At 37.6% G+C, this 17,404-nt stretch overlaps 1 protein-coding gene across 2 annotated transcripts in view; it reads left to right on the top strand.

Annotated features, from left to right (window-relative positions):
• The window catches only part of LOC117340064 (anaphase-promoting complex subunit 4-like), a 126,517-nt gene extending 117,232 nt beyond the window's left edge, over window positions 1-9,285 (top strand). For both annotated transcript variants that reach the window (XM_033901833.1, XM_033901832.1), the window contains exons 25-27: window positions 4,663-4,839; window positions 8,230-8,338; window positions 8,673-9,285. In XM_033901833.1, the coding sequence (XP_033757724.1) occupies window positions 4,663-4,839; window positions 8,230-8,338; window positions 8,673-8,960 (574 nt within the window). In that variant the 3' untranslated portion in view covers window positions 8,961-9,285. The remainder of the gene's footprint in view (window positions 1-4,662; window positions 4,840-8,229; window positions 8,339-8,672) is intronic.
• The last annotated feature ends 8,119 nt before the right edge of the window (window positions 9,286-17,404 follow it).

Consider the following 17,404-nt stretch of genomic DNA (forward strand, 5'->3'; position numbering starts at 1 on the left):
ACCTCCCACCCCACATCCTGACATCCCCCTTTCCACCCCACACTCCCACCCCACATCCTGACATCCCCCTTTCCACCCCACACCTTCCACCCCACCTCCCATCCCACATCCTGACATCCCCCATTCCACCCCACCTCCCACCCCACATCCTGACATCCCCCTTTCCACCCCACCTCCCACCCCACATCCTGACATCCCCCTTTCCATCCCACACTCCCACCCCACATCCTGACATCCCCCTTTCCACCCCACACCTCCCACCCCACATCCTGACATCCCCCGTTCCACCCCACACCTCCCACCCCACATCCTGACATCCCCCTTTCCACCCCACACCTCCCAACCCACATCCTGACATCCCCCTTTCCATCCCACACCTCCCACCCCACATCCTGACATCCCCCGTTCCACCCCACCTCCCACCCCACCTCCCACCCCACATCCTGACATCCCCCGTTCCACCCCACACCTCCCACCCCACCTCCCACCCCACATCCTGACATCCCCCGTTCTATCCCACACCTCCCACCCCACATCCTGACATCCCCCTTTCCACCCCACCTCCCACCCCACCTCCTGACATCCCCCTTTCCACCCCACACCTCCCACCCCACCTCCCACATCACATCCCGACATCCCCCGTTCCACCCCACCACCCACCTCCAGAATTTCACTTTTTCCTTCCATCTATTTTGAGTACCCTCCACTGCCTCATTAACATCGTTGACCTTAAACATTACCTGTGATTCCTACCTTAAACATTACCTGTGATTCCTACCTTAAACATTACCTGTGATTCCTACCTTAAACATTACTCGTGATTACTACCTTAAACATTACTCGTGATTCCTACCTTAAACATTACCTGTGATTCCTACCTTAAACATTACCTGTGATTCCTACCTTAAACATTACCTGTGATTCCTACCTTAAACATTACCTGTGATTCCTACCTTAAACATTACTTGTGATTCCTACCTTAAACATTACTTGTGATTCCTACCTTAAACATTACTCGTGATTCCTACCTTAAACATTACCTGTGATTCCTACCTTAAACATTACTTGTGATTCCTACCTTAAACATTACTTGTGATTCCTACCTTAAACATTACTCGTGATTCCTACCTTAAACATTACTTGTGATTCCTACCTTAAACATTACCTGTGATTCCTAGAAGGGACAAAAATAGCTGTATGATGCAGTTTACTGAATTATGGGCTACACTGTATCCATGTCACAATTTTTATTGAAAGGTGCTAATATGTTGTGCATCGTTCATACAATCTTAAGAAAAACTTGTCTTCCCTCTCCGATTCAGACCATGAATATTATTAGAAAATAGAACTCACATTATAGCTACATGGCACAGAAAAATTATTCTAAATCGTTGATAGGAATAGATGGGTAAATTGTCTGCTGACGTCTAAAGTAAAGATATGTGTATGTGTTCTGCGGTATGTTGTTTATGATCAGGGTCTGATAAACGTTTGAATGCTCCAGGATAGGTGTCTACATTGTATGTATAATTGGATGTCGAAAGGGTGAACAAAATATCGCCACCTCAAATAAACAACTTATTGAAGGCCCATAAATCTATGATAAATACATTATTTGGTCAATTTAGTAAACAATTATTTTTGGTCACGATACCAAGATAATCACTCTCCTTTTTAGTACACAAGTCACCTTTAAACTGTTCAACAGCATACATCAAAGTTTTGTTTGTTCCTCAGAAGAAAAAAATGCAGAAGGTACATGAATCATACGGTAATGGACCATGTTGTTAGAGAATGTTTTTTAGTAATGTACATCATATTGGATATAGGCAGTGTTGTTTCATGGAGGTTCATACGTCCATGAACACATCTAGGTATGAGGGCTATAACTACTGGTGTGTTTGTCAATGTCTATATGAAAATTAGATATTATCCTGATAAGACGAACGCCCACGGCTATCAGAAATAATTGAAATGTCTTTTTCTAATAAAAGTGTGAAATTTGTTATGCTCCATTTCTGATGGTTCAAGGTAAGTGTTGCAGAACCTTGGGTCAATTTGAACCAGTGAATAAAATGTTGATGTGGAAAATTGATCATTCAGTAAAAAATAAAATTGCAATTTCAATATTCACTTTGATTTTGATAAAATCTTTCTTGACATTTTTCACACTTCATAAATGACTGGTTGTAAAAGGAGTGAATCACAGAACTAGTCTACAGTAATACTAAATCGATATTAACCTACATGGCCAGATTTTCTTATAATGAATTTAATACTTGTCTGTGTTATCAAGGTTTTCCTGTTTGAAACAATACCAAAATGATAATTGTTCAGACTTTACGTTTAGATTTTTTTTTTACTCTGCATTAAATTGCTTAAGGATATATGCTACCTTACTTTGAAATATATCTTTTTTCCTGAAGAGCTTAGGGTTCATTATGGAACCATATTTTTTATAGATTATCTAAACTTTAACAGATCAAATGAATTGACAACCGGTTTCTGACTCGTCCTACACCAATTTATAGAAGGGAGACAGATCAAATGAACTGACAACCGGTTTCTGACTCGTCCTACACCAATTTATAGAAGGGAGATAACTTTAAGCTTAATAACAAGTATAATGAGCAAGCCAGCATGTTACCCGAACATCAAAATGGAAACAGACAAGTACTAGTATTTGTTATTTTCACTTAAAGGATCCACCCTTATATGGAAAATTAATTGAAAATAGAAATGATAATAATAATAGAAAAGTCTTACCCTGCAGATACACCAGCTTCATGCTCAAATGCCAAAATTAAAAAAAAAAACACGACACAAAAAAAAAAAACATTTCTTGTTTTGCTCATTTTATTTGATGTATACCCTTAAACCCTGCAGGTATAGTGTCCCTACATCCTGTCAAATCAATGCATTTTAAAAGTTTAGAATTTTTAAAACCTTGACCCAGATTAGGATTTGTAAACCTCCAATTACATCTGCCCCTGATACGATTTAAAATAAGATGGTGATAGGGTCATTTACTATATAGAATATTATTGTCTGACAGATTGTAAAATTCATCAGCTAATTCCTGAATAAATTAGTCTGTTTGGGGAAATCATTTTAACACCAATTATTTGCCATAGAAAAAAAAATCCATAAAAATTCACATTGTTATGCTATAATACCAGGTATTTTTCATATTGATTTGAAAATTAATTACAATTCATGAATTTGGAGAAGAGTTATGAAGGACAGTAGTATTTTGCGTGGACTTCACATGAAGGATGTATAGAAATTTAACTGTTCAGGTGGAAAACATCGGAGGAATGTGCATGTCAACTCACTATTAACAAACGTGTTGAGGACGCACAGAACAGTATCATATTTCTATAAGTACTGAACTACTGTTGACTCAAAATATATATTTATTTAAAAAATTGTATATTTGTATCAAATAATTAATCATCTCCCCGTCTGTAATTTACAAGATTAAAAGAAAATAATGACAAAGTATCGGGTATTTGTTCCCCGACGACTGCTTATAAGTTGTTAGACATTAATTCTGTCATAATGGGTCATTTTCCTGCCATTAATTTAATTATCAAATCATTCTTTCTTAAGCTATATCGAAGTCTATAGGAGTATACCTACGTAGATAAGTGTTGTGAGGTCAGTGACCTATGTATAAAGTAATAATTTACCGAGGACGACGAAGGCTAAGAACTGTTCTTACTTTGACTCCAAACTTGTTATCTATGTACTCAGGGTGTATGAGAGATAAAAACAAAAGACGAGAACTTTATTAAACAAGTGAACACTAATTTCAGCTAAAACAGACAAAAAAATGTTGTGATTTGGCTTTTTTTACCTACCATAAATTTGTGGGTGTATACCCTAAAGATGTCACCTACATACAATATACAAATGTACACTGCTTCTTACAAATAGGTATGAAATGTCAACCACATAACAAAATCTGATATATACCAACATATAAAAAAAATACTAATAACCGCACCCAAATAATGATTGTTTATAAGACCGAAAGTTACATACAAAAATATAGAGGCGGAGCAGGGCAGAGTTTCTTTGGGATACAATTAATCATTTCCCAGCTTTATTTAAAAGATTAGATTAGAAGCTCAAACTTTTGAACTTTTTTTATTAACAGTTTACAGCAGTCCTTTTGTTTCCAATCGATCATATTGACTCATTTTGCCTGACCTACTTGATTTGGTTACCAGTACTGAACCAGCAACATGCAAATGTAAACTTTTTGAATAAGAATTGGCAATCATGGTCAATGATCAGCAGTTTTTTTTTTAATCTGTATTTGTAAGCTTGATAGTTCCTGAATACTTTAGAAACATGTTCTTTTAGTCTTTGGAGAACTTAAAAAGCTGTTTTAATAGTTCCTTGAGTTGTTCTCATACATTTATGACATACTGTAAATTATTTTAGCGCAATCAAATTTTAGCGCATTTGCAGATTTTAGCCAGTTAGCGCAATGATGAATTAGCGCATCCACAGAAATATCTATAGAAATATAACGTACAAAAAGTAATTAGCGCAATCATAATTTAGCGCAAGGCTTCCAGCGCGAAAAGCGCTAAAATAAAATTACCGCTAAAATATGTACGTTTACAGTATTTCACCTTTTCTTTGTCACAGATGCAGCAAGCATCGCCTCCAAGACGTTGGTTACTATGACGAGAGAACGCTTTCCCTTCTATTAGTTGAAGAGAATGAAGACGAGTCTCCGGTGTTGGTTCAGCTCGCCCTGGCTGTTATTCCGGACTCCATGTACACAACCGTGCCACCAGATGGCAGTATACAGGGTTTTAGTCTGTAAGTTTGGACTCCTCCATGAATTTTTTGTCAATATTTCTGATTTAAAATCTTTCTTCTCAGAAAACTTTTATTTAGTTCCGTCGTTAGCAAAGTTTAAAACAGACGATCCCCCTGTTTTTGTTTAGGATGTTACATTGTTTTGATTTGTATTTGATTTAGTCTGATAAAGGATGAATGTATGAGTGTCTGTATACTTGTTGTTAAAAATTTGAAAAATCAAAAATTGAAAAAATCTGATTTTGTGAAAAAAGAACTAAACATATGTTATGATGGAGAATTCTCACAAAGCAGATAATTGGGATAAATATATTTTTTGGCTGTCAAGGGCAGGGAAAATGTAATTCTGTATTACAAATTCTGATACCAAGAGTGAAATTTATCTCTATCTAAATGACACACAAAAAAGAAGAAAAAACATAATTAAGAAAATGAGGAAAAAAGTACAAGACTTCAAATAGACATAAATATCGTGTTATATACCCTGGTACATAACTGGACCTTATTAAATTGATCACTCTATAAGGTTACTTAATAAATAGCATTCAGTTTTTAAATTATCGCAACATCTTTATAACTAAACACATCATGTCCCCCAAAGTACATGGTTTGAATATGTGGCATTCTAATTATAAAAGACTTGGTGTCGAGAATTTTAACATACAATTCAGTCATACAGTAATACATTTGTACTTTAATTTATACCCTACAATTCAGTCATACAGTAATACATTTATACCTTAATTTATACCCCACAATTCAGTCATACAGTAATACATTTATACCTTAATTTATACCCCACAATTCAGTCATACAGTAATACATTTATACCTTAATTTATACCCCACAATTCAGTCATACAGTAATACATTTATACCTTCATTTAAACCCCACAACTCAGTCATACAGTAATACATTTATACCTTAATTTATACCCTACAATTCAGTCATACAGTAGTACATTTATACCTTAATTTATACCCCACAATTCAGTCATACAGTAGTACATTTATACCTTAATTTATACCCCACAGTTCAGTCATACAGTAATACATCTGTACCTTAATTTATACCCCACAATTCAGTCATACACTAATACATTTATACCTTAATTTATAACCTACAATTCAGTCATACAGTAATACATTTATACCTTAATTTATACCCTACAATTCAGTCATACAGTAATACATTTATACCTTCATTTAAACCCCACAACTCAGTCATACAGTAATACATTTATACCTTAATTTATACCCCACAATTCAGTCATACAGTAATACATTTATACCTTCATTTAAACCCCACAACTCAGTCATACAGTAATACATTTATACCTTAATTTATACCCTACAATTCAGTCATACAGTAGTACATTTATACCTTAATTTATACCCCACAATTCAGTCATACAGTAGTACATTTATACCTTAATTTATACCCCACAGTTCAGTCATACAGTAATACATTTGTACCTTAATTTATACCCCACAATTCAGTTATACACTAATACATTTATACCTTAATTTATAACCTACAATTCAGTCATACAGTAATACATTTATACCTTAATTTATACCCTACAATTCAGTCATACAGTAGTACATTTATACCTTAAATTATACCCCACAATTCAGTTATACAGTAGTACATTTATACCTTAATTTATACCCCACAGTTCAGTCATACAGTAATACATTTGTACCTTAATTTATACCCCACAATTCAGTCATACACTAATACATTTATACCTTAATTTATACCCTACAATTCAGTCATACAGTAATACATTTGTACTTTAATTTATACCCCACAATTCAGTCATACAGTAATACATTTGTACCTTAATTTATACCCCACAATTCAGTCATACAGTAATACATTTGTACCTTAATTTATACCCCACAATTCAGTCATACAGTAATACATTTGTACCTTAATTTATACCCCACAATTCAGTCATACAGTAATACATTTGTACCTTAATTTATACCCCACAGTTCAGTCATACAGTAATACATTTGTACCTTAATTTATACCCCACAATTCAGTTATACACTAATACATTTATACCTTAATTTATAACCTACAATTCAGTCATACAGTAATACATTTATACCTTAATTTATACCCTACAATTCAGTCATACAGTAGTACATTTATACCTTAATTTATACCCCACAATTCAGTCATACAGTAGTACATTTATACCTTAATTTATACCCCACAGTTCAGTCATACAGTAATACATTTGTACCTTAATTTATACCCCACAATTCAGTCATACACTAATACATTTATACCTTAATTTATACCCTACAATTCAGTCATACAGTAATACATTTGTACTTTAATTTATACCCCACAATTCAGTCATACAGTAATACATTTGTACCTTAATTTATACCCCACAATTCAGTCATACAGTAATACATTTGTACCTTAATTTATACCCCACAATTCAGTCATACAGTAATACATTTGTACCTTAATTTATACCCCACAATTCAGTCATACAGTAGTACATTTATACCTTAATTTATACCCCACAATTCAGTCATACAGTAGTACATTTGTACCTTAATTTATACCCTACAACTCGGTCATACAGTAATACATTTATACCTTAATTTATACCCTATAATTCAGTCATACAGTAATACATTTGTACCTTAATTTATGCCCTAAAGTCACTTCATTTTACTGTATTCTTATGTGTGGTTTATTATGCGTGTATATTCCACAAACTAAATATTAGTTGATCAAATCCAGTTCTAACAATTATTTGATTATCTCTGAATTAATATTTCCCAGGCATGTTCTACAACTGACTTAGTGTTGTAGGCACAGTACTTAATGACCCGTAACATATTGATTTTTATCAATACCGTGGTCAAAGGTCGTCAGATTTGGGTGTCATTGACTCGGAAATATCGTTTTAATATCTGGGTTTCAAAAGTATTGAATGTCACATATGTTTGTATATTTACTATAAATGGTGGGAAAGTGTGCTGACAAAAGTCTTAAGTACAGCACAAATTATAACTATAGATCTGGCTTATTCCTACTAGAAAACTATGGCTATATATATATAGGATCAAAGTAAACCAAAAATGGTTCTTTTGTCAGGAAACGGGACAAATATTAATACTTGAGTAATAATATGAATTTTGATACATGAAAAAATAATATCCTTTTCAAGTTTTAAACTTTTTTACATTTGATTGAAAAATGTTGTCGTTTTCAAATTGTCCATTATTTTGATGTTACTGTCATCCTCAATACCCCTGTTAACTGTTGCTGGAGATAAAAAGTTATTAAACAAGTATGTAACTTCTCCCCCATTTAAAACTAAACCCAGCCTAGGATGTCATGTGTATTGTGTTCCAGGAATGCCATCGACATCGGTGAGAAACTAGAGAGCCAGAGTTATAAACGACTAGAAAACATGAAAGCTCACTCCTTCTCTGTCAGTGGTACCCGCAAAACAGCCATTGTGGTAAGTGTTCTCCAATTGATATCATGTGTGGCTTTAAACTGAAACAAGGTTCCCAAAGATGATAGGTTATAAAGTCCCTCTTTTAACTCGGTGCCAATCTACCTGAGAGCTCCTTCAGCAGTTAGTCTAGATTTTACACTTTGTCATGTTTGACCGTTTGCCTGCCCTTTGCAAGTTCAACCCATTTGTTCTGGCAAACAGGTAATTCAACTTTTTGTTTCTTGGTTTAAAATGAAACATTTGACAGTTGTAAAATTGAGTGACATGTTTCCAAATAAGAATTTTAAAAAAAATTTGATTTAAGAAGTTTTCTTTTCGAATTTTTTCTACACAGCTATTTTCCTCTAAGAGACGAGTAAGGATATTTCTTATGGATGCTGAAGAGGAAGAGGACGATGAAGATGAGGCTGATGAGACTGGAGATTTGACAGAAGCAGACATAAGTGGGGTCCAAGTTGGGGAGGGTGACACCAGTGGGGCCCCAGATGGGGACTTTGACATGAGTAGGGCCCACGAGGGAAATGGTTTGATGCAGGTGGAGGAGGGCGATTCCGAAGGACAGGAAGATAAAGAAAACCTCAACTTCCTCTCTCCTAGTACAGACAGGGGTCAGAGTTCTTAATTAGGGGGCGGGGGGAAACCTTAAACTTCCTCTCTCCTAGTACAGACAGGGGTCAGAGTTCTTAATTAGGGGGCGGGGGGAAACCTTAAACTTCCTCTCTCCTAGTGCAGACAGGGGACAGAGTTCTTAATTAGGGGGCAGGGGAAAACCTTAAACTACCTCTCTCCTAGTACAGACAGGGGACAGAGTTCTTAATTAGGGGGCAGGGGAAAACCTTAAACTACCTCTCTCCTAGTACAGACAGGGGACAGAGTTCTTAATTAGGGGGCAGGGGGGAAACCTTAAACTTCCTCTCTCCTAGTGCAGACAGGGGACAGAGTTCTTAATTAGGGGGGGGGGGGGGGGAACCTTAAACTTCCTCTCTCCTAGTACAGACAGGGGTCAGAGTTCATAATTAGGGGGCGGGGGGAAACCTTAAACTTCCTCTCTCCTAGTACAGACAGGGGTCAGAGTTCTTAATTAGGGGGCGGGGGGAAACCTTAAACTTCCTCTCTCCTAGTACAGACAGGGGTCAGAGTTCTTAATTAGGGGGCGGGGGAAAACCTTAAACTTCCTCTCTCCTAGTACAGACAGGGGTCAGAGTTCTTAATTAGGGGGCGGGGGAAACCTTAAACTTCCTCTCTCCTAATACAGACAGGGGTCAGAGTTCTTAATTAGGGGGCGGGGAAAACCTTAAACTTCCTCTCTCCTAGTACAGACAGGGGTCAGAGTTCTTAATTAGGGGGCAGGGGGAAACCTTAAACTTCCTCTCTCCTAGTACAGACAGGGGTCAGAGTTCTTAATTAGGGGGCAGGGGGAAACCTTAAACTTCCTCTCTCCTAGTACAGACGGGGGTCAGAGTTCTTAATTAGGGGGCGGGGAAAACCTTAAACTTCCTCTCTCCTAGTACAGACAGGGGTCAGAGTTATTAATTAGGGGGCGGGGGAAACCTTAAACTTCCTCTCTCCTAGTACAGACAGGGGACAGAGTTCTTAATTAGGGGGCGGGGGAAACCTTAAACTTCCTCTCTCCTAATACAGACAGGGGACAGAGTTCTTAATTAGGGGGCGGGGGGAAACCTTAAACTTCCTATCTCCTAGTACAGACAGGGGATGGAATTCTTAATTAGGGGGCGGGGGAAACCTTAAACTTCCTCTCTCCTAATACAGACAGGGGACAGAGTTGTTAATTAGGGGGCGGGGGGAAACCTTAATTTTCCTCTCTCCTAGTACAGACAGGGGATGGAATTTTTTATAAGGGATTTTTTTTTTGGGGGGGGGGGGGGGGGGGGGGCGTCATCAATGGAAATATTGTTAAAATTGTTTTAATTATTGTTATTATGTTATGATCAAATGCATTTCATCATGATGAACAATTGTTTTGGATCAGAAGGTGTGAAAGAGGAAATGAACTTCATTATACATGAAATGTCATTAAAAATTAGATTATAATTTCTTTGTGTTATGGATTTTTTCATTAGCTCATCTAGGACAAAATGTTGTTGTATAAACTCACTCATCACAAGTTGCCATTGTATAAGCCCATCGAGGACAAATTCCATTGTATAAGCCCACCCAGGACAAATTCCATTGTATAAGCTCACCCAGGACGACAAATTCCATTGTTTAAGCCCACCCAGGACAAATTCCATTGTTTAAGCCCACCCAGGATGACAAATTCCATTGTATAAGCTCACCCAGGACGACAAATTCCATTTTATAAGCTCACCCAGGACGACAAATTCCATTGTATAAGCTCACCCAGGACGACAAATTCCATTGTATAATCTCACCCAGGACGACAAATTCCATTGTATAAGCTCACCCAGGACGACAAATTCCATTGTATAATCTCACCCAGGACGACAAATTCCATTGTATAAGCTCACCCAGGACGACAAATTCCATTGTATAAGCCCATCGAGGACAAATTCCATTGTATAAGGTCACCCAGGACAAATTCCATTGTTTAAGCTCATGTATCACACAATGTCTATGTGGTGATGGTACATGTTGGCAACTACCTTCAATCATTGTTCTGTCATCCATTAACTTTTCCTTTGGACAACTTCTTTTATGAACTAGTAGACAATTATAGTATAAGGTTATATGTTACCTGGAAAGGATTGCTGTGAGACAAAACTTTGGAAATTGTGAACTTTTTTGTCAGCTTCCTAAAAACCTACTACATTGCACAAGCTTTACTTGGATAAATGACCCTGACCTACTTCTAGAGAGGCTGATATATGTAATGTCACAAACCATCTTAAATCTAGAGCTATACCCGTATTGTGGATGTATGATGGTGACTAGCCAGTCGTAATTCTCTCTTATGTACTATGTTGCTGTCAATGGCCATTTTAAAGCTGGCTAAGGTCAAAGGTCATGTACTGTTGCAGTCAAAAGATTTTGAGAAGTTTTAAGGTTCCATATTACTGGGTAACCTAGGTTCGGATATTTCATTAGTTAATGAAAGATGATGCGAGTTTCTGCAATAATTGACCTTGACTTTCTTTCATGTTCACAGGAGTATGTATAAAACACTTCAACTGATTCTTTTAAACAGCCAATATATTTTGCATTAATTTTTTTACCTTCAAAAAGGTGAAATGGCTATTATTTTGTTTTAAACATTTTTCTCAAATGTGAAGATAAGAGATACCAGAAATTGTTCAGTAGTTAAATAACAAGGAATTCTAAGCTTTATTACACATATAAATGTAATTGCTGTTCATGTGAACAATGCAGGCTACTGGACTCTTGGTTTTGTCCTAGAAGTTATAATTAAGTTAATGGACCATATAGTGTTGGTGTTTTGAATGCTGCACCAACAAGGTAATTTCAGTTTTGGTTTTGAAAGGAAATGGTGTTTTAAATTTAGAAAAAAAAAGACATAAAATATTCTAAAAAGGTATTTTTATGATTATATAATTGATTGATGGCAGAAGGGATGAGTTTCTTCTTTATCTTGTCCTTTGTCATCTCTTTATTACGAAAAAATAGTTCTGCTTTTAAATAATTGTGACAACTGTCAATTTTAATTGCTTAGAGGCAGTACACAGTGTATTGGTTAAAACCAAGAAGGTTTGTATTGGTGTGGAAGATGACTTTTTTAAACAGATCTAATTATATATGCTCCACTGAACTGGAAACATCCTTGTCACGTTAGAAACAGACGTCTGCTTTGTTTGACGGTGCAGCATGTTTAAAGTCCTCCAAGCGTAATGTTTTATTAAAAATGACACGTTTTGTGTCACAACAAAAGTGCAACAAAATTAAATGAAGAGGTACACACTTTGTATAACGTACAGGGGTCGTGACACCACTTTGACAGCTGAAATGTGGTATCAATTGCTCCTGTCGTGGTGTATATACAGCTATTTTATTTAAATTCTCTGATGATATAGCCACATCTCACTGATTTTATGCTGTAGATATATTTGTCTATCTTCAATTTCATTTTATCATGAGATAACATAAAAATCAACTTCTTGAAATGTTTCCTGTTTTCTTGGAATACTGTAAGATGAGCTATTAAACTATTGGGTGACATGAACACCTTTCTCCTTTTGGGGATACGTAAATGAACAAACCTTCTCAATATGTCGTTAGGTGACGTAACCAGATCATCTTCCTTCAAAATTGACTATATCAGAATATTAAATGTTGTGTGGTTTGATCTGCTCTTGTAGGTTTGTAGAATGAGAAGTTTAATCCATTCACAATTGTCCTTATCCCCAACATCTGCCTAGACACTGCTTTACTCTTTGCCTTCAGTTGAGCGTTCATCTCGGTGAGGAAGGCCTTTGGTTTCCATCGCAAGGCCACCACGTAATGATACTTGTCGATTACTGTTTGACGCTCAGCAATGGAAGGGCTTCACGGGGAAACATAACTGGTCACTTCTGTCGTCTGTGTAATGGGCTGTACCAACGTACATTCGACATATTTCAGTAAAACAGTGCTATAAAAAATGGCCCCCATTCGAATATAAACCGTTCTTGATGAGTTGACAGGTGAGGACATTTGAACACTTACAGCCAAACACCCTCAAAAAGAGTCCATGAATCCAATGCTACTACTATGACGTCATAACAAAGAAGCTGGCAGAATGGTATTGTGTAGTAGAGTGTTTTGGCTCCAAGTATCACTGACGAGTTCTAGTAGTTAGGGGCCGCGGTGGCCGAGTGGTTAAGGTGTCCCATCACTTTATCATTAGCACTTCACCTCTGGGTCGCGAGTTCGGGACCCACGTGGGGCAGTTGCCAGGACTAGGTACAGACCGTAGGTCGATGGTTTTTCTCCGGGTTATCCAGCTGTCCTTAAATGACCCTGGCTGTTAATGGGATGTTAAACAAAATAAACAAAAGGGTTCTAGTTTAGTTTTATTTATTATTGTTTACCTATGGCCATCTAAGGACGGATTCCTCTGTAAAGATGCGCGTGTGTGCGCGGAGACTGGTTTCGTTCTTCGTCTCCTAGCGCAGCGCTTCGAAACGGCCGAACCGATGGCCGAACTCCTAAAATGCTAAGCAGGCGTAGAAAGGTCTTGGCCAGAGGGGTAGAACCCAAAGCCTCCTCAACTTAACCCCAAACGTGAGTCAGCGTCAAGGGAATTAGGAAGAAGAAAGTTGCCGAGGAAAAACAGAAAAGATAACCCAAATTAAGTCGCCTCTTACGATCATGGAATGGGGGCAGCAGGTACAATTCTTACACCCTACCTTCAGGACAGTTTAGTAGGATAAAACAGCTGTATGGTGAGCTACTTCTACTTCCTTGTGTGCCTTTGTACAAGTCCCCCAGCATTACTTATTTGTATGGTCAACTTTACTTTTTTACTGAAATTTCGATATTTATCCTGGTCTGTTATATGTACCGACACCGTGGTAGGACAGTCGTTTTGAACATAACACACTTCCTCATTCATTAACACGACAACGGTAAATGATACAGGATGACTACCCAATTATCAAACAAAAGGTGCTGCCGAGACAGAACTCGACTGACGTCATGAAGGTGTTTTAGTGGGGTTTTCACCATAAATAAAGCCATGGATTTACATATAAATAAGCATGCTTTAATTACACGAATAGGCTCGTTGCTGACCTGCACCTTTTGATGTTTAAAGTAACACCACGTCCCACGTTTTTTATTCGCCATTCGGTCCACAGCCGAGGAGAGTGTTTATTTTTGAAGTATCACCACTTCACAATCGATCTATGGCAATTGATTTCACGGATTTCCGCCTATATATATATACCCATCTAGCGAACGATATTCATTTCAGCTTAATTAAACTTATCAACTCACCAATCTTAGACAAAACGACTAATATCTATGAATGAAAGGAAAGTGAAAATCTTTCTCTGTACCTTGGAGGAATTGTTTTGCAGCTATGGATCCTAAAGCCAACCAACAGCGTGTTCGGCTGCCGAGGTCTAAACGCGCACAAGTTGTCTCACCTTGTGTAAGCGCTGAAGCAATAACAGCAGATGATAAATAAAACTATAATCGACTTCATTCACGCACATAAGTACGTGACATTGCATTTAAATTGCAGGCCGTGGTCACCTCTCCTGTGTTCGTTGGTGGATGTGTGACGGCGACATGTACACGCCGTTATCGGGACTGCACCGAGAATCGGGCACCTGTCGTCTGGATCTCAATACGGTTAGGGCAGGTGTTTTTCGGATTATGTTACACAACCATATTGAGACAAAACTCCCGAAATGGCGCGTGCCGATCGGTGATCGTGACGCCTGGTGGCTGGAACACCTAAGGTTGATTGTAGGTACGGGTGGGTTCTGTGTTATTATAGCGTTTGTGTAACTGGAACGGACCCAAAGAAAAGACAAGACGGTTTCTTTTTGTGGGAGTACTGTTTTTGTTTCCTATATATCATAAGCGTGCCGATGTCTTTATCCTTGTTTATCAAGGAATATCACCTCAGTACTTTCGCACAATGACAGCGGACAGACTACACAATGCTATCTCTCACATCTCCTGTATGGAATTAACGTTTTTATTTAACGGAAAATATTTCAAAAGGTTTCTTAATAATGACACCGATGTGTTGAACGAGGTGTTATGCCGTAGGTTGTTTACGCGCTTTAAGAGAGACCTAGATCTTTTATGATATTGTCAATTTTCAAATACATGAACTTTTCTCCGATGCTATTTTGGCAGTGAGAACACATCTTCAATAAAATGAGTGATCTAAAGTGTTTGGTCCCATTGAAAATGGAAGACCCGAATTATAATTCATTCTTCGTGGTAAATATCTTTATTTGATGAAACTGACATAATCATTCGGTAGGTTTCCAGTCGTAAATCACTCAGTGATTAACATTTTTTTTATTTCCTTTCTTAAACCAAGTCGTCGAATTTTCATTGAATTTTCCATTGATTCTTTTATACGTAATTAAGGACGACCTTGGACTGTCCCGTACTTTCTGTTAGCAGATGTCCATTTTCCCGCCACGTGTAAGCGGACGATCACGTAGATCCGGTGTAGATACTTGTGAAGACTGTGCCATCACCTTGTGATTTATATCATCTAAAGCTAACGAGCTATTAAACAGGTAAATTGTTCACGGGTATAACGCTCTAAAACTTGATATGATACGATAATGCGCTTCCGGTCACGTGACCTGGTATATGACAGATTCGATTGTCCTTATCTGCCATTGAACAATGCTGTTCGCTGGCATCAGCAAATACATTTTGATTTATTCAATGTATTGGTTTTCTTTCGTGAGCGATGATTTAAGGCGTTATGCTACCGTAAAACCGACACGTGTCTCTTGTAATATTCTTCCTTATTATCGGCCATAGTTTACCACTTGATGTGAAATTAGGGATTTGATTTTGGTTTAATATTGTTTAATGTCCTATCAACAGCTATGGTCATGGACGGCTTTCTCTCTGCGCGAGATGCATGGTGTAGTGTATGTGTGGGTTATGGGAAGCCTTTCTGTCTCATTATGATAGCATGGAACTGATGCCAACTATCAAAAACTCCCGGGCAGTTTGTTTGTTTTTTTGTTTTTGTTTTTTTGTTTAACGTCCTATTAACAGCCAGGGTCATTTAAGGACGTGCCAGGTTTTGGAGGTGGAGGAAAGCCGGAGTATCCGGAGAAAAACCACTGGCCTACGGCCACACGAAGGTTTCGAACTCGCAAGCCAGAGGTGGAGGGCTAGTGTTAAAGTGTCGGTACACCTTAACCACTCGGCCACCACGGCCCCTTACTCCCGGGCAGTACACCTCACCTGGTCATTATATTGACAACCAGTTACCCAACACACTTAATGACCATTTTGTTTACTCAAGTGCTAAAGATTTTGTATTTTATATTTGAGCACGTAATTTTTAGCACCTAAGTAGAAAAGATGACAATTTCTGTATTTGTATCCCAAAACGGCCGCCCATACCCCACACCCTAAATGCTGAGCTAACAGGAGTACCATCCATATCATTTTAGTGACACTGGTATTGTCTCGGCCAGGGGACAGAACCAAAAGACTCCCCCAAAGCGGCAAACCCTCAACTAAAGGTCAAAAGAGAGGCAGTGTCAATGGAGACAATAGGAATAAGAAGCAATAAACATAACTCTTACACACAACCTACAAGACGGGTACCAGTAAAGTGTGTAAAGGGCAAAACCAGACATTGTACAAGGACGCCTTTCTTGTCTCCGTATGGGGAGGAGATATGTGTACAGTAAGGTAGCATACATCCTTAATAGGTTAATGCTGATTGTGACACGTGCTGTTTTACGACCTCACAATTTATTTAGTTCAAACATCTTGATATTACAACAAATACATTGCAACAAAATTGTCAGGGGTATGTCAAAACATGGATTTATTATAAGTAAAGTGGTAATCTTTATCAATGTCACTTATGACACTATGAACACAAGTCCTATACATTCGGGTAGTTATTTACGGGTGTAATTGTCCACCTTAACACTCCAGTGTTGTAACCTATACACATATAGCCACTTTATTTACATAAGTCCTTGTGCCCGATAACGACAATATTAGTGTCAATGTGGACTATATGATGTAGTTCATAAATTGTATTCACCTGTCCAAAAAAACCTCGACACAATAATCGGACCCTTATTTTTACCCCGCTTAATTTGAGTACAAGTATCCTTGTCCTTCAGTTTACCTTTCGCTTTTTGGACTTTTTATTTTAGAAACATTATGATATTTTGATCACACTTCAAATAAAAACTCTAAATAGTAAGAACAAGTGATGCTGTGGTTTTCTGTCAATTCTATAGATAAGGTGTTATTTAATATTGTGTTCTCATTGTCCAAGACTTTTCGTTTTCTATTGGCCAGATTTTTACCGATTTATACAATTTTCCAATTTGACGACTTGGTAACAGTTTTGACAATTTTGAAATCCAAGATGGCCACCTTGGTTTCTGATTGGCTGTGAGTTTCTTTCTTTGT

This window comes from Pecten maximus, chromosome 12 (genome assembly GCF_902652985.1).
Source record: "Pecten maximus chromosome 12, xPecMax1.1, whole genome shotgun sequence".
In the NCBI taxonomy this organism is placed as follows: Eukaryota; Metazoa; Mollusca; class Bivalvia; order Pectinida; family Pectinidae; genus Pecten; species Pecten maximus.